The sequence below is a fragment of the Bos indicus genome, chromosome 2, assembly GCF_029378745.1.
Source record: "Bos indicus isolate NIAB-ARS_2022 breed Sahiwal x Tharparkar chromosome 2, NIAB-ARS_B.indTharparkar_mat_pri_1.0, whole genome shotgun sequence".
Classification (NCBI taxonomy): Eukaryota; Metazoa; Chordata; class Mammalia; order Artiodactyla; family Bovidae; genus Bos; species Bos indicus.
The window spans coordinates 53,799,438-53,819,017 of NC_091761.1; the positions used below are offsets into that span (position 1 = coordinate 53,799,438).

The window sequence follows — 19,580 nt, forward strand, 5'->3', positions numbered from 1 at the left end:
GAGTTATAGAAACTCAACTCAGCACCAGAGTTGAGTTTCTAATAGTCCTAATATATAGTTACTATCCTAAGTATTGGCTACTTCTGCTGACTGAGCAGTTCTGTACCAATGACAACACTTAAGGAATCTCACCCATCCTGCTGATTAGAGGTAGACATTGAGAGAGCAGATGCTAATAAGGAGGTATGACCACAGAAGTAACAAAAGAGGTTTAAACAGAGATGCCTAAAGCTAAATATTCATATTTTAAAGTGTATTTAATAAACTTTAAATTTTAAAATATATGTATTAAATACATATATATTAAATATATTTTAAAACATAAATATTTTACTTTAGGCAAATATATATATATGTATCATATGGGGCTTCCCTGGTGGCTCAGACAGTAAAGAGTCTGTCTGCAACATGGGAGACCTGGGTTTGATCCCTGGGAAGGGAAGATCTGGAGAGGGGAATGGCCACTCCAGTATTCTTGCCTGGAGAAATCCATGGACAGAGGAGCCTGGCAGGCTACAATCCATGGGGTTGCAAAGAGTCAGACACAACTGAGTGACTGACACTTTCACATATCATATATACACGTGTGTGTGTGTGTGTGTGTGTGTGTGTGTGTGTGTGTGCGCGTGTGTGTGTATATAGATGTTCTGGACAAAGTGGGGAGGAAGAAATGGTGCACATACCTTTGCTTGTCCTGCTTTTGTGATGGCAGGTATATTAAAGAGCTGTCCGGTATAAAAATGCAGACCACTGAAAAGGATCACTGCAATAGAGTCACCTTCATTCTCAATTACTTCAAGGATATCCTCTAATCTCAATGTGTCTTCCCCCTAAAGTCGTGGTAGGCATAAATTACATAATATCCACAATGACAACTTTTCCGTTTATATTTCCCAATCCAAAAATCACTTGGGGATCTTTCTTATCATAAGAAAAAGCAAAGGTATTTTTTTCAAGTTAAGAGTCTTCAAAAATCTGGCAAGAACATTTGAACATGCTTTTTGTTATTAAGAAATGATAATACAATAGTAAAAAGTATTTTATAAAGTATAAGTTTTTGCAAAACTCTATTACCTGATTTTATTCTTCAGTTTTTCAATTAATCTTTACTATTTAGATACTTATAAATTATTTCATTTTTATTCCCATCCAATAAAATACCAGAAAAATAGGATATCCATAAAATATTAAATGTCAAAACTGATTTCTTGCAAATTAGTATTTTACTTATCAATCTAAAATCATTAATTTTTTCCAGATAAAAGACACATATACATCATCTGAGTGAAACTTAACCTAATATTTTCTATTAATTTAAGAGTAATATCTATTCCATACCAATCTGAAGGTAAAGATCCAAACACAAAGAAACTATCAATGAAATTCAATATTATCAAGGTTACTTTTCTCCCACAATTCAGTGATCAGTTAGTTTGTGAATACTGTGAATGATTTAATTTGGTCTTATAAACAACTTGAGTGAAAGGACTCTGCCAGATACAAATTATAAATTTGTAGCCTAATAATTCTCATCTATTTATGAAGTCTTCATGAATTTTCTACACTGCTCAATCTGACATGGTCAGTATTAATGGATTTTTCTTCAATTGTTTTTAATTTTGGTAACTCTTACTATTTGCCAATTACTGTGTCCCACATTAGGCATATATCATATGTATCACATATGTAATAATATGCTAATTTCTGCTAGTAGTCTGAGACTTGTTTGAAAAAATGATAATCTATAAAAATAAGAGTGGTAAATTGTACTGGTCAATCTACTTGAAGGGCAGGATAGAGATAAAGACATAGAGAACAAACTTGTGGACACGGTGGGGGAAGGAGAGGAGTTGAGTGAATAGCCCTGAAACATATCCATTGCCATATGTAAAACAGATAGCTAGGAGAAGGTTGGTGTATAGCACAGGAAGTTCAACCTGGTGCTCTGTGATAACCTACAGAGGTGGGATGGGGGAGAGGTGAAAGGGAGGTTCAAGAAGGAGGGGGATATACGACTGATTCAAATTGTTGTATAGCAGACACCAACACAATATTGTAGGCAATTATCCTCCGGTTAAAAATAAATTTTAAATTAAAAAATAGTAATTCTAAGAAAAAAATTTAAGGTAAAATTAGTAACATGACAACCCCAACCTCTTTTTTTTTTTTTTCCTGTAGAGGAAGCTAATACATTTTGTCCATTATAATTGTTTAAAAAAGTAAGGAAAGTGCTCTATATACTAATGCTTTATTCCTTTAAAGAATCAGTACTAAGAAAATGAGAAATTTATTTTCAATGATAAGATATGGTTCTGTTTCATGTTGACCTGCTTCAATCTAGTAATGCTAAAGAGTAGTCCCAAATATATGATTAAGTCATACAGCTCCACAACACTTATTACTTTAAAAAAAAAAAAAAACTTGTGATGGCTATAGTCATTTTTACTAGAAATAAGCAATTTATATATAATATATGAAACATATCATTCCAAAGCTGTGAGAACTTTCTGTTCCATTAATAACATGTTGCCAAAAAGAAGTGAATAGAGTAGATCTTTAATTTCTCAAATTGGTTTTGGGTTGAAAGAAATAATTGTGCAAACATTGACTTGGGAGTGTCATACATACATGAAACCTAAAATTTATCCTGTGTGAATCTGTTGGTGCCAAGTCACACAAGCTGCAGGGTTTAGATATCAAAGCCTGTACAACTTAGCCTTACAGCTTTATTAATATAAAGGGCATAGTATTTTAGATCTTAAACATATGGTCAAGCCCAACTGTTTCCTTTGTAATCTGTTTAAATATAAAGAAATCTCAGAGATAAAGTAAGTAACACAAAGTCATGGGGATTTCCCTGGGGAGTAATAACGAGATTGTAAACCTAATTTCCTTCTGCTACACTAAGTCCCTTTCAATACCCCAGACTAAACTCAGAGGCAAACATTTGGTACTTAGATTAAGAGGGGCAAAAAGATAGGCATCATTCAACTTCAACAAATATAACTGATTTTTAATGTGATTTTAATGGCACCCACAGGCAATGGCATTTAAATTTGAAAATGATATATGCAAGTTGCTATCTCCTCCCATCCCACTGAAGAATATGGCAGACTCTAGTGGTATTGATAGGAAAATAGTTTGCTTATAATATGACAAGCCCTTGAAAAAATTAAAATAAATACACTTCTGAGTTAAGTTTCTATTTTAAGCAAAATGACCTAATAGTAACAGAGTATAGGTCTTTTATACTTTCTTGAAAGTGCCATTAAAGTAATGAAGATAATAAACTTTTGAAGAAAATGAAGAAAAAATCAATACTAAATAGAAGCATGATGAATATTTATTTCTCTTTCTTATATACCTCTCTTGGCTTTATAATCCGCATACTTTTCTCAATGTTAAGTCCATGAAGTTGAAGCTGTGACTCAACAGCATACTGGAAAAGAAAGATGATTTATTAAATCAAGTCCAGTTCACAGAAGTACATTAAAATATCTCAAAAAAAGATAATAAAATAACAATAAAAGCATATTATCATTTTAGATTCAAGGTCAAGGTTAAAAGTGACTAAACAGAATGTATCAGAGAAAAATTTAACATTATTTACATGCAGCAATCTGAACAGAAATATTATAGGGATAGAAACGAAGGGTCATTTATTCTTTAGAAATATGACATTTTTTGAGTAAGATATTTAATTAATCTAATTTGAGTCAAAACAGAGTTTAGAAAATAACCAAAGTGAGCAGTGAAGACTTGCTAGGCTTCAATACAGGATACAGAAATGGCTTGCCTTAAAAAGAGTAAGCTAGTGTAAGAAAAGGATAAAAAAAGTTCCCTTCATTGAGAGCCCCAGATGAAAATGGGAACCAGAAATTTTAGGGACCCTGAATTTTTTCAAGATAAATATTCTTGATCCTTTTTAGTAAGATCATGGCTATTAATTTGAATGATTAAATGCCTTGAAATTATAAGACATAGGCTAGAATACTTAAATAGTGATAATATAAAGATGGAAATTAAGTTTCTCTAATACTAAAACTGAAATATGCTTTTATCTGTGTTGGTGTCTGTAACAGTCAAATTTCTTATCAACTGAAATTGCAAAAAAAGTAGCATGGTTTTTTTCCTTGAACCACAAAAAATTCTTAAAGTCTTCAATGCATTTTTTAAATTAAAAACTACCAATAATTATGCTAGTGTGTTATGAAAGCAAATGGACAGATAAATGTTTATATTCCTACTTTAGGTAACTAAAGGGTTAAGTACTGGGGTGTGTATTGATTTAATTTCATAAAACCAAACAGCAACAAGAATTAATAAAACATTTATAACTGCACTTGATTTAGACCAGTGGTTTGTTCAGTGTCTTTAAAAAGACTAATAAATCAATGTTCCTACTCAATTCTTTCTTCCCTTAACACATGTTTTACTTGAACAAAAGAAATAAAGCTACAATCTATAAAAATGCATAAATCAAAAGCATTTGACAGATCTTTTTATTATAAGGATACTTAGAAAAGACTAGTGAATAAACATTCAGGTCAGGCAAATGACATGCTCCTTTAGGAAGAGTAGAAAGAATATAAATATCATTTGAAGAATCCTTACATGATCTGAAGGGAAGGCTTTGGCTTCTAGGAGAATTTTATACCGTTTGGGTGTAGGCTTGAAAAATGATAACTGCAATGAAATGGATTTATTGAGAAAAGCATTAATGTACAACATAGACATTTGTTCATTTTTATACCACACTTTAATTTTATAATCTCCAGCATTTTAAAGGAATTAATTAACTACACAGTTAGATGCCTATCAAAGGTACATTTTTCCAATTAGTGTTGTTTCCAATGAATTCTAAAAACAAGATATTTGCTCACTATGTTTATCAGTAGGAAAGCAAATTTGAGAGAAAAATGTGAATCAGATAAAAATGAATTCTCAAACTTCACTTAAATGCTAATTGAAAATTAATTGAAAATTGAAAATCTCAATGCACTTAATGGCAATTGCTCTGATACTGAAATATCATAGTCTATCTACTGCCACCTGGGAAGCCTATATGTATGTCTTATTCATAGCTGTAGATTTGGTTTCTAGTACATAATCTTTCTAAAGTTTTATGATTGTATGAAATCTAATTTTAAATCCAACTGAAAATTCCTTTGCCCTAATGAAACATTTGGGATTTCTAGATTCACCAGGGATAAGTAGCTCATGTGTTCAGTGGAGCCTTGTCATTTCTCCGTGCAGTTCTTGGAGAATACTGACAGACAATAATAACAATAAGGATGATTGCTATTGTTAATTGGATGTTGACCATTGGCCGGGGTGCTAAAACAATTTTCACACATTATCATGTTTTATATGTATGAGGTAGATATTATCATCCTCATTTTTTACAAAGGAAAAAATTAAAATTAGAAATGCCAATTGTTGTTTAGTTGCTAAGTTGTGTCTGACTCTTCTGCAACTGTAGCCCACCAGTTTCCTCTGTCCATGGGATTTCCCAGGCAAGTATATTGGAGTGGGTTGCCATTTCCTTGTCCAGGGGATATTCTTGACTCAGGGATCAAACTTATATCCCTTGCACTGCAGGTGATTCTTTATCACTGACCCACCTGGGAAACCCAGAAATGCCAATACCCTTGTCCAAAATCAAATAGGTATTTAAGTAATCTAGCTGGGAGCCAAACCAGAGTTGTCTAAACTGAAAGTCATGCAGTTTACCTTCATACTTAACATACTCCATAAGCACTTTCCTTCAGCCATGTTTAATAATCATGTCTGTATATTATAAAAATAAAACATCAGTATCTTAATAGTCCATCTTTGTCCTATAGACATGTTTTCAAAATCTCACTTAAAAATGAAATACAAAATTTTCATGACATTAGTTACTCTAGGCACCATATTTCAAACCAAGAATATATATTTTAAGGTATACATATTACCAAATTCTTAAAATGTAAGAAATACCTAAGCAGAGTGACTCAATGTTTGTTATTGTTGTTCAGTCAGTAAGTCATGTCTGACTCTTTGTGATATCTTGGACTGCAGCAGGCCAAGACTCTCTGTCCTTCACTGTCTCCTGGAGATTGAGCCATTTCATGTCCATTGAGTCGGTGATGCTGTCTAACCATCTCATTCTCCACTGCCCCCTTCTTCTCATGCCCTCAATCTCTCCCAGTAACAGGGTCTTTTTAAATCTACCCCCTAAAATCAATGTACAGAAATATAATATTCCATAGTCGAACCCCCTAAAACTCAGCATATTGGAAAACTGTCTTTCTGAAAAGATCACTGCTTGCTACCATTTTTACATCGTTATTTTGTGTGCTTGCCGCAATTTAGCTTTTTATCAACTGTGACTCTTATTCCTTATGTTCTAAGATAAGAGCTCAGTATTCTAAAGCTGTTTGTAAAGAGACAACTCTCCCATGATTATGAAGAAGCCATTCTAGCAGGGCCCAGCATTTCCTGGAATAATTGAAAATAATCTCACAATTTATTTTTAAGTAAGTAAAACTCCAAATCCTCATGAATTAAAGATAGAAAAAATCAGATTCTGTAAATGAGTGTATTCTAAACACTGGTGGGAAAGGAAGCTTACCAGTAGAAGATGTAAATTAACAGTCAAACCATTCATTAGGGCTATTTCTTTCTCATTGGCTCCTGAAAAATAAATATACAGTAATTTAGATTTTCCTGTTAGTTTTAAGGGTGCTTGGAAAAACAAAGTATCACCATTTCACCTTAATGTCTTTAGTGATAAGGGCATATTTGATGCGTCATCACAAAGAAGTGGAAGCTTTCCCACTTGACTAGTTTTATCAAACGATATTTGGACTCATATGCACATAGCTAGCTAAAAATACATTTTCTTTTTGACATAATAAATAATAACAACATAATAGTGAAGCATTTGCTTTCTCCTGTAAACTAAAAATGATCTATCCTATCATCAGCTAGGTTGCCAAATTCCCACAGAACACATTTTTGTGGTAAGTGCATCTCGAAGAGGAATCTAAAAAGAATTGAAGGCCAATCACATCTTTAAAGCTGGTTGTTTCTAACATTAAATTAATGCACCTTTAATAAAAGAAGGCAATGCTGCTAAACATAACTCACTGTTATTACAGTGAAATATACAGTAGTTCCTAAGACAAAAAAAAGCTAGTAGTTAAGTAAATGCTAAATAGCTCTGGGTTTTCTTTATTCACACTGATATGAGATAATTAATATAAATATGTATTGTTTGATGAAGAAAACATCAAAATTAAGATAACCACAACACAATCATAATCTGATCTAATTCCTATTAACAAGGGTTATACCACCAGAAACAGACCCAAAGAGAAAGCATACAGTGGATACTTAAGAACTCAGAGCACAAACAAAGGTAATAATACTTTCCCCCTTTTGCTTCTTATGATGTCTCTTGAAGGCAATTAAAATCGTATCTCTTTACTATTGCTGAGAAAAAGAGGGTATGAGCTTTAATGTTTGTAAGGCTGTACTAAGTGTAAGAGAAAATGCTTCATAAAAGTTTTGCACTTTGTATCCAATGAGATACTTCTGATAGAATCTCATTTTACTCAAAAAATAGACTGTAAGTAGGATAATTATTCTAATAAGTAGACAGAGTTTTAGGTTAAATTCACTTGAGGGGAGGCCACTGGAGATAAGTGGAATTTATATTTCAACATAGTCATTTAAGGAAAGGCCTGTGCTTTGAACTAGTTAAGAAAAACTTGTTGCATTTGATGGATGGATTTCCCCACTTGATATGCAAGTTCAGTTCAGTTCAGTTCAGTCGCTCAGTTGTGTCCGACTCTCCGCGACCCCATGAATCGCAGCACACCAGGCCTCCCTGTCCATCACCAACTCTGATATGCAAGATTGGTAAACAAGTGGTGGCTGTTAAATATGTATCTCTGGTCATTGTAAGGTGAATAGTGTCTCAAGTCCAAGGACAATAACAACCTCATACTGCATATATATATATATATATATATATATATATATATATATATATAAGTTGCTCAGTTGTGTCCAACTCCTTGAGAGACCCCATAGACTGTAGCCTGCCAGGCTCCTCTGTTCATGGAATTATCCAAGCAAGAATACTGGAGTGGATTGCCATTTCCTTCTCCGAGGGATCTTCCAAACCCAGGGATCAGATCCAGGTCTCCCACACTACAGGCAGATTCTTTACCTTGTGAGCCACAAAGAAGTTCTTCATACTGTATTCCTTGCACCAAACAGGTATTTCACACATGCTAGATAGCTTATGTTGTATATGGGGGCATACATCTTCTATGGTATGAGCATCTTTTTGAAATATGATGAAAGAAATGCTGCCAGATTTATTTGCATTATGGTATGAATTTTCACTATTACTTATAAAACAAAACATCATCTAAGACATCAATCTGATATTATTCTTAACCTCCCGTTAGCTCTTTACACATATCTTTTCTGAAAACCATTAATTTTAATAAAAAATATTCTGGCAGGGAATGTGGAAGGAGAAAAGGAAGGAAAAATAATACATTTCACCATCCTTATCCATGGATGTGAAACCCATGGATATAGAGGAAGGAGTGTATTCATGGAACTACCCATTTTATGTTAGGGACTTGAGCATACACCTATTTTGATATCCTGGAGGGAATATCCTGTGTGGACTCCTGGAAGCAATCCCCAAAGAAACTGAGGGGTGACTGTATCAAGAAAGAGCAGAACTAATAGAAAGAAAAGCATTTGAAAGACTGTGTTGTTGTTTACTTGCTAAATTGTATGCGACTCTTTTTTCGACCCCATGGTCTGTACCCTCCAGGCTGCTCTATCCATGGGATTTCCCAGGCAAGAATACTTGAGTGGGTGCCATTTCCTGCTCCAGGGGATCTTCCCAACCCAGGGATCAGATCTGCATCTCCTGCATCACAGGGGGATTATTTCCCACTGAGCCACTGGGGGAAGCCAGAAATAATGTAATGAGAAGAAATCAAAAGAGGATAAAATAATTTATAAATTTACCACCAAATGAAAACAAAGATATGGAAGATGCAGGAAAAAAAGAGGTAGAATTTCTATACAAGGCCAATTACCTTTTGATTAAAATAATTATCCTTGCCTAAGAAATGTTAGTCCTTCAAAGAATACAGTGTTCATTTTGGATCACCTAATTTTCTTCATGCATAGAATGTGATGAACCACAGGTGCTTGGGCTGAATTAATCTATACATACACTTGGCCCTGTGCTTTGCACTCTTCACTCTCAACGGACTGCTAAAACTTGGGTCAGTTCTTTGTAAGTAATCCTTCACTGACTTGAATTTGTCTGCCCACATACACAAAAATTATCCCACCTTAGCACTTTAAATTCAATCCAGTTCTTCACAAATGCCCTCCTCACCTGCTTATGAACTTCGTGAAGGGGAAGCTCAGTGTATTTAACATGTGTGCATACACACCCCAGTATAGCTAAGGATGGTGCATGTTTTAAGGCTGTATAACATTAACAGAAATGTTTATTCCAAATATGACCTAAAGCACCTAAAGAATCAAGTGTTCTTAACATTCATGGGCTACAAATCAGATAGATTTTTAGCATATTTTCAAAAGAAAAGTTACCTAATTGACCTATTTCTTTTGGTTCAATTTGTATTTCTGAAATTCATGTTTGTACCTTTAAGATATTTCAATATTATCAGCATTCCATATGACAATAAATCTTCATTTAAAGCAAGTTGAAATTCTCTCAAGTTGCTTTTGTTTGTTCCTTTTGTTTTTCCTAAGAGCTTTTTTTGAACTAATGTTGACACATCAAAAACTGTAAGTATGGGCTATAATTTCCTGTGCTATACAATATATCCTTATTGCTATCTATTTTATACATAGTGGTTTGTAACTGCCCTAATTTCCTCCCCTCACTTCCCTCTCCCCTTTGGAAGCCACTATTTCTTTTCTACATCCCTGAGTCTGTTTCTGTTTTGCATATACCATCTTTTGCACTATTTTTTAGATTGTGCTTTGTCACTCAGTTGTGTCCGACTCTTTGCAACCCCATGGACTGCAGCCCACCAGGCTCCTCTTCTTCGCTTTCTGCCATAAGGGTGGTGTCATCTGCATATCTGAGATAATTGATATTTCTCCTGGCAATCTTGATTCCAGCTTGTGCTTCATCCAGCCCAGCATTTCTCATGATGTACTCTGCATATAAGTTAAATCAGCAGGGTGAAAGTATTCAACCTTGACGTATTCCTTTCCCGATTTGGAACCACTCTGTTTTTCCATGTCCAGTTCTAACTGTTACTTCCTGACCTGCATACAGATTTCTCAAGAGGCAGGCCAGGTGGTCTGGTATTCCCATCTCTTTAAGAATTTTCCACATTTTGTTGTGATCCACACAGTCAAAGCCTTTGGCATAGACAATAAAGCAGAAATAGATGTTTCTCTGGAACTCTTGCTTTTTTGATGATTCGGTGGATGCTGGCAATTTGATCTCTGGTTCCTCTGCCTTTTCTAAATCTAGCTTGAATATCTGGAAATTCATGGTTCACATACTGTTGAAGCCTGGCTTGGAGAATTTTGAGCATTTCTTTACTAGTGTGTGGAGAAGGCAATGGCACCCCACTCCAGTACTTTTGCCTGGAAAATCCCATGGACGGAGGAGCCTGGTAGGCTGCAGTCCACGAGGTCGCTAGAGTCGGACACGACTGAGTGACTTCACTTTCACTTTTCACTTTTAGCATTGGAGAAGGAAATGGCAACCCACTCCAGTGTTCTTGCCTAGAGAATCTCAGGGACGGGGAAGTCTGGCGGGCTGCCGTCTCTGTAGTCGCACAGAGTCGGACACGACTGAAGCGACTTAGCAGTAGCAGTAGCAGTTACTAGCATGTGAGATGAGTGCAATTGTGTGGTAGTTTGATAATTCTTTGGCATTGCCTTTCTTTGGGATTGGAATGAAATCTGACCTTTTCCAGTCCTGTGGCCACTGCTGAGTTTTCCAAAGTTGCTGGCATATTGAGTGAAGCACTTTCACAGCATCATCTTTCAGGATTTGAAATAGCTCAATGGGAATTCCATTACCTCCACTAGTTTTGTTTGCAGTGATGCTCCCTAAGGCCCGCTTGACTTTGCATTCCAGGATGTCTGGCTCTAGGTGAGTGATCACACCACGTGATTATCTGGGTTGTGAAGCTCTATTTTTGTGTAGTTATTCTGTTTTTTTCTTGCCACCTCTTCTTAATATCTTCTCTTTTTTTAATTAATTAATTTTTTTTTAAATTTTATTTTATTTTTAAACTTTACATAATTGTATTAGTTTGGTTCAGGATGGGGAACACATGTATACCTGTGGTGGATTCATTTTGATATTTGGCAAAACTAATATCTTCTGCTTCTGTTAGGTCCATACCATTTCTGTCCTTTATTGAGCCCATCTTTGCATGAAATGTTCCCTTGGTATCTCTAATTTTCTTGAAGAGATCTCTGCTGCTGCTGCTGCTAAGTTGCTTCAGTCGTGTCTGACTCTGTGCGACCCAATGGACGGCAGCCCACCAGGCTCCCCCGTCCCTCGGATTCTCCAGGCAAGAACGCTGGAGTGGGTTGCCATTTCCTTCTCCAATGGATGAAAGTGAAAAGTGAAAGTGAAGTTGATCAGTCGTATGGACTCTTCTCGACCCCCTGGACTGCAGCCTACCAGGCTCCTCTGTCCATGGGATTTTCCAGGTAAGAGTACTGGAGTGGGGTGCCATTGCCTTCTCCGAAGAGATCTCTAGTCTTTCCCATTTTATTGATTTCCTCTATTTCTTTGCATTGATCAATGAGGGAGGCTTTCTTATCTCTCCTTGCTATTCTTTGGAACTCTGCATTCAAATGGGTATATCTTTCCTTTTCTCCTTTGCCTTTCAGTTCTCTTCTTTTCACAGCTATTTGTAAGGCCTCCTCAGACAACCATTTTGTCTTTTTGCATTTCTTTATCTTGGGGATGGTCTTGATCACTGCCTGCTATACAATGTTATGAATCTCTGTCCATAGTTCTTCAGGCACTCTATCAGATCTAATCATTTGAATCTATTTGTCACTTCCAGTGTATAATCATATGGGATTTGATTTAGGTCATACCTGTATGGTCTAGTGGTTTTCCCTACTTTCTTCAATTTCAGTCTGAATTTGGCAATAAGGAGTTCATGATCTGAGCCACAGTCGCCTCCCGGTCTTGTTTTTGCTGACTGTAAAGAGCTTCTCCATCTTTGGCTGCAAAGAATATAATCAATCTGATTTCGATGTTGACCATCTGGTGATGTCCATGTGTAGAGTCTTCTCTTGTGTTGTTGGAAGAGGGTGTTTGCTGTGACCAGTGCGTTTGCTTCACGAAACCCTATTGCCTTTGCCCTGCTTCTTTCTGTACTCCAAGGACAAATTTGCTTGTTACCATATAATATTCAGTATTTGTCTTTATCTGTATGACTTATTTCATTAAGTATAATATGTCCTAGGTCCATGCACACCCTGCAGAAGGCATTATTCCATTATTCTTTATGGCTGAATAATATTCCATCACCTAGTGGCTCAAATGGTAAAATATCCACCTGCAATACAGGAGACCAGGGTTTGATCCCTGAGTTAGGAAGATCCCCTAGAGAAGGGAATGGACATTCCAGTATTCTTGCCTGAAAAATTCCATAGACAGAGGATCCTTGCCAGTTATAGTCCACGTGGTCACAAAGAGTTGGACATGGCTGAGCAACTAACACTAATATTTTGCTTTTCTTTATTCATCTGACTATAATTTATAAAAATTACAAATGAAAGTACTACATTATTGGAGGCCAAGGATTTCTTAAAAAACTTCCTGAAATCTTATCAGGATTTGAAAGAGTCTTTACTTTAGAAGATGGGCTTCCCTGATAGCTGAGTTGGTAAATAATCTGCCTGCATTTCAGGAGACCCCTGGGTCTGGAAGATCTGCTAGAGAAGGGATAGGCTACCCTCTCCAGTTTTCCTTGGCTTCCCTTGTGGCTTAGCTGGTAAAGAATCTGCCTGCAATGCATGAGACCTGGGTTCTATGCCTGGATTGGGAAGAGTCCCTGGAGAAGGGAAAAGCTATCCACTTCAGTATTCTGGCCTAGAGAATTCCATGGAATGTATAGCCCACAGGGTCACAAAGAGTTGGATACAACCGAGCAACTTTCATTTTCACTTTACTTTAGAAGATCATGTACAAGTCACTGCAGTAAGTGTAAAAATTTGAATTATTTCATCTAAGATATGTGTGAGACAGGGTTCTCATTTGAAGAGTGAGAACTGCTTGTTTATTTATTGAACACAATTTTTTGCTCTACCAGAAGGTGAAACTTATATGCAAGCACTACCTTCTTCTATCCATACCTAGCACACTAATGTCCATTGAGCCCTTATTATGTGCCAACACTTCTAGTGTGACTTATATTATCTTCACAGTAATCCAATAAGGTATCTACTTTATTTTCCACTTTTATCAATGAGGAAACTAATGTGCAAGCAGATGAACTAACTTGTCACAGATAGGAAGTAGGAGACAAAAATCTTTCTCTTTCAGAAAAATAAATAAATAAAATCTTTGTTCAAGATAACATTTGCCAAGTGTTGTCCATGTTATCTGCTCTCTGTACGTCAAATATAGGAAGCCCATGTTCATTACTAATATCCTTCTGCATCTTTCTCATCCTCATTTAATTTCAAATGTTTTGCAAAATAAGAATGACAGGGTCCCTAGCTGCTTAGTGTTTGATAAGAAGGTTCTCATAACTGCCATGCCACGTTCTGTATATTTTATTAAGCAGATGCAAATGTTGTTTTGTTCTAAGGTTTGCAGTTAAGCTAATATGAGAGCTTTCCACTCCATTTTACAAGTAGCAAATTCCTGGGGTCCTTAGTGGTGTCTCGAGTGTGCTTGATGATTCATGGCTATTTGGAGAGAGCTCCCAGGGATATTACCTCTCAGAGGGTCAACCTCAAGTTTCATAAAGCAAATTTATGTTCATATTACAATAGTTTTATAAGCCAAAATGAATATATCTAGTCCTCTGTAATGTTTATGTACCCAGGGAGAAGTAGGCTTAATAATAATATTAATAATATTCCTCAGCAATTCTATTTCTAGCATCCTGATAATGTGACATTAATTATAAGGGAAAGTTATTCCATGTTTTGCAGTTCTACCTTTAGAGACTTTTGTGTCTTTGAAATACCATACAAAGGCATGTAATATGTATGTGATAAGCTTCATTTGTTTTTATATATATGAAAAGTGAAATATGTATATGTTTGACAACATATATATAAATGTTTTATTAAAAGTTTTTCATCCCATATGAAATGGGAATTATTTTCTCTATGAGTAAATAGGATTGCTCATTACCTCTTTCTCCTCTCTATTCACTCTATCAGTTTGTACCCATAATAATTTTTATTATCCTCCTGTTTCTTCTTTTTCAGAAGTATTATGACAAAATAAAGGCTGTGGTTTTAAGAACCTGGAAGATTCAATCGTAGTCCAAAACTTATAGCTTGTCTGTTTGCTCCTGACTCATTTCGACATCCCACAAGTAGCAAAAATCAATTTGACTTTTGCTCCTGTCTTCTGTAGTTACCATATAATTTAATTTTTTTTTTAATTTATATAATATCTACCTCCAAAGAGGATATTAGGTGTCTTGCATTTAAGGTGAGAAAGAATGATTTTTAAAAATTACAACAAAGTACAATATATGCTCATGGGAAACAAATTAGAAGCTATTAAATGTTTCTGGTACTTCATTCTATCAGATTTTCTCAGAACGTACTAGTAACCAAGGCAAAAAGGAAACCTGGGATTTTCAGCAAAAAAGACAAACATGAACACATACACAAATACCTTATAAAAGAATCAGTTCCTACTAAGGCAAACAAAGTAAACTCATTCATTTTTAAACTTAAATTAAGAACCATTTATTTGATGGTAATATAAAATTGTAATATATACAATTTTAAAAGTAAATAAATTGGGGGATAGGTATTAGCTACTGAAAAAAAATTTAAAAAACGAGCTTTTAAAATCATGCTCATAGTCCTCTTTTGCAGCTACTGTCAACAACAACAACAAAAAAGGTAGAATTATTTCTCCCGATAAAACATACATTGTAGAGAACAAAATAGACATTTAATAAAATAATCATTAAAATAAAGAAGCTACTTTAGATTTAATGATGCACTGATAATATTTCCAGTTAAATATGATAATTCGATTGTCGTATTAAGGCTTGAAACTTTGAGAAATATATATATATATATATATATATATATATATAAAATAAATAGTACATATACTGTTTACTGAGTTCCATATAAAATTAAGTTTATCCCATATATGTCACATGCCTTTGTGTGGTATTTCAAAGACACACAAAAATCCCTAAAACTAGAACTGATAATTATTGTTTAAAACATTTTTAATAAGTTCAATTTTGTTACTTATCTAAGTAATCTAAATACTTATTCTTTTTTTAATAATCTTATTAACAATAATGAGAGGTGGGCTGGTTTGAAATTTCATTGATCTTTGTGACATATACATATTTGCTGGGCAACAAAATGCATGCTCATTTAATAAGATGCAGTGGGGCTATAAAGTTTTAAATGGTGAAAGGAAATCTTTTTGCAAGTTTTATGGGTTTTATAAATCTCACTAAATAATTGCCTTACCACTTCCCTGGCCTACCACCCTAACTCCTCTTTAGAGCATGATAAATATTAATCACAAAATAATAGAATTAGAATGCAATTTATGTTCTGAAAGCAAATCTAGCAAAGAAAAAACAGTCCACATCTAAGGAAAATATAAATGCTCAGGTCAAATTAGTTCAGGATTTTTTGAGTATTTTTTTTTTTTTTTAGATTTACATGTTAGGCATTTGAATGAATATAATTGGCTTCAAAGAAATGAACACAGATTAAAAGCATTATCAGACAACTAGGCAAAACACTTATAAATGCTATCCAGGATTGTTCAGGTGAGAATCCTCTCCATAACACTATACACATACGTATACATATCCTCTGGGTTATGCTGGCAGTCTGATCAAGTGCTCTGTGCTCCCAAGATCCTGACTGGTTTGGAAGGAGACGCTAAGCTTTCACCTTTAGCCACCCTGGTTAAAATGTCCTGACTTTGGGTTTGAGTCCCAAGCATCCAGAGCTCTGTAGATTCACCCTGGGGCTTCTTTGTGCGAGTCCTGCACTCAGACCCTACATACTCATGCTGGCTCCACGCACTACTCCTCAAATACTGTGCTTCCAGCTTCCAAGTACTTCTTTCTTCAGCAAATACTATATTTCTGATCAATAAAGATTTCTTTTTAATTTTTAAGTGTTGCTATATGCTTGTTAATCTAATTTTTTTTCTATTTTTCTGTGTTTAGAACAGAAGGGAACATTTCAGTTTGTACTTAGCCTCTTATTTTAAACTAGAAACTGATATTCTGATCCTGTAATATAACTACATAAAAGAGGTAGAAATGTGTATACTGTAGTGATTATTCAAAAATAAATAGCAGCAAACAGAGTTTGCTTTTGCTTGCAACCTTTTTATCTAGGTGCTTATTTATTTATTTATGTTAACTTTTTTAATAGAACAGGTTACATATTCATATAGTTCCTAAACTAAGAACTTATTTTCCTTAAAAGTCTAGCAGTTTGGGCTATGTTAAGAATGAGTGTGTTCTATGCTCATTCATGCTTAACACAGTTGCTATATAGACCTGGATGTCTGTTTCTTTTTCCAAGTTAGGGAGGTTTTCAGGTATTATCACTTCTAATTCATAGTCAACTGAATATTTAAACTTGGGGGGTGGCTCTGAGCCCAGACTGAGCCATCTGGAGTCATCTGGTTCTCGATCGTGTTGAGGCTTTTTGGGAAGCCAGAAACTTTAGGCAGCTTTAAAGAAAGCTGAACACCGAAGAATTGATGCTTTTGAACTGTGGTGTTGGAGAAGACTCTTGAGAATCCCTTGGACTGCAGGGATATCCAACCAGTCCATCCTAAAGGAAATCAGTCCTGGGTGTTCATTGGAAGGACTGATGCTGAATCTGAAACTCCAATACTTTGGCCACCTGATACGAAGAGCTGATTCATTTGAAAAGACCTTGATGCTAGGAAAGATTGAAGGTGGGAGGAAAAGGGGATGACAGAGGATGAGATGGTTTGATGGCATCACTGACTCAATGGACACGAGTTTGAGTAAACTCCGGGAGTTGGTGATGGACAGGGAAGCCTGGCGTGCTGCAGTCCATTGGGTCCCAAAGAGTTGGACATGCTTGAATGACTGAACTGAACTGAACTGAAAATGCAAAGTCATTTCCTGTGGATCTATTTTTGGGGGTCTATTTGGGACAGAAGACTGTCCTTATGCTGGGATGAGTCCCAGAAATACATGAGAAGAAGTTAGAAACATAGAGTTCCTAAATTATTTGTGGTCTGTTTACAAACTATATTAACATAAATTGTTTTGACTATGATAATTTTGAATCTCTCCTTGCTAAACACGGAACGAAAGCTAAAGCTTTCTTCCCTGTCTTGCTGTCAGTACAGAGGGTATGAATGGTGGCTGAGGATTGAGGAAGCTTCACCTGATAGATGTGGGTGCTAGTCTCTTGTCAAATGTGTCCATAAGCTTCCTTCTCGCAGGCAACACCCCAACCAAGCATCTAAAGCAAGATATGCTGCTTTCTTCCTCTTCTCCCTACATGGGGTTACCGGCAAAGCTAATATGACCACTACTTAGAAAGAGTAATGACTTCTGCAAATACAAGGGTGTTCTTTCTCCCAGTCTCTCCTGTTTCCTTCCTTTAGAAATCCTCTGCCCTAGACAACATGCCCGCAACATGCCCAGAGGGTCTCTGCTTACCCTTCTCCTGTGGTCTGGTGATACCTCCACCTTGAATGTGAACTGCTATTCTTATTACCCTACTAAAGAAGAGCCAACTGGCATGTTGTCAGAAGGCACTATTTAAAATGTGAATCATTACAGAACAAATGAATACTGTGTATAGGACATTTAAAAAAGAGACATTTTTCCTTTTATAATTTTTGTATTTCTACTTGTGGCCTTTTCTTCCCACCTACAGAAGTCTCATTAACATTTCCTGTAAAGCATATTTAGTGGTGCTGAATTCTTCTAGCATTTGCTTATTTGTGAAATGCCTTCACTCTCTTTCAAATTTGAATGATAGTCATGCCAAGCAGGGTATTCTTGGTTGTAGGCTTTTTTTATTTTCACCACTTTAAATATATCATGCCACTCCCTTCTGGCCTGCAGAGTTTCTGCTGGAAAGTCAGCTACTGTTTTTTTTGGAGTTCTCTTATGTATAATAAATTGCTTTTCCCTCGCTGCTTTTTTAAGATTTTCTCTTTATTTTGTTGACTTTTTAATTACAAATATGTTTTGGTGTGGACCTCTGTGGGCTGAGCTTATTTGGGACCCTCTGTGATTCCTGGACCTGGATGTCTGTTTCCTTTCTCAGGTTAGGGAGGTTTTCAGGAATCATCACTTGTAATAACTTCTCTGCCCCTTTCTTCTCCTTCTGGGACCCTTATAATGTGAATGTTAGTATACTTGATATTGTCCCAGATATCTCTTAAACTGTCCCTCTTTTTCAATTCTTTATTCTGCTTTTCTGCTTAGCTGGAGTAATTTTTACTACTCTGTTTTCCAGTTCACTGATACATTCCTCTGTATCATCTACTCTATTGTTGATTCCTTCTAGTTTATTTCAGTTGTTTCCTTTGGCTCCATTTGGTTCTTCTTTATGTTTTCTAACTCTTTGTTTAACTCCTCATTATTTTCACCCATTTTCCTGAATTAATTGAGCATCTTTATAATCATTACTTTGCATTTTTTATTGAGTAGATTATTTATTAACACTTCACTTAGTTCTTTGCAGTTTCCTGCCGTTTTTTGGAAAATATTCCTCTGTCTCCTCACTTTGTTTAATTCTCTGTGGTTATTTGTATATTTTAGGGAAGATATTTATTTTCCTGATCTTAAAGAAGTGTCTTTATATAGGAGATACTATGGGATAGATATGTGTGTATATGTATATATGTATACACACACACACATATATATATAGTTTAATACCTTAAATTTCATATAAGACTTCTTTAAGCAATGCTGAATAATCTACCCTATTAAACAAATAATTTTTTTCAATATGATAACACATTTACCATTTAAAACTATATTGAATAGCTTTACCAACAGTATATAGAACTCACTTTAGGAAATACATCATAGACTGAAAATACAGCATCAATATTATTTTCAACAGCACTCAGCCTAATTTTAAAAGATCATCACAGATTAAGTTGAAATGACCCTAAACATATTGGTGTCTTAGGCCTTTAGCATGTGAAGGTTAATGTTTATTTTACCGTATAATAAACTCTTAGAAAATTAATTGAAGTTCATTTCTATGAAATTTCCTTAATTATAAGTGCAGATGTTTTTCATTGATGAGTAAACAATAGCCTTAGAATATATAAGAAA

General features: G+C 35.3%; 1 protein-coding gene across 2 annotated transcripts in view; it reads right to left on the minus strand.

Annotated features, from left to right (window-relative positions):
- Window positions 1-19,580, minus strand: part of KYNU (kynureninase) — a 121,422-nt gene that overhangs the window by 66,338 nt on the left and 35,504 nt on the right. For both annotated transcript variants that reach the window (XM_070768326.1, XM_019973292.2), the window contains 4 exons: window positions 6,617-6,678; window positions 4,615-4,686; window positions 3,365-3,439; window positions 684-830 (listed from right to left, as the gene is read on the minus strand). In XM_070768326.1, coding sequence (XP_070624427.1) covers window positions 684-830; window positions 3,365-3,439; window positions 4,615-4,686; window positions 6,617-6,678 — 356 coding nt within the window. The remainder of the gene's footprint in view (window positions 1-683; window positions 831-3,364; window positions 3,440-4,614; window positions 4,687-6,616; window positions 6,679-19,580) is intronic.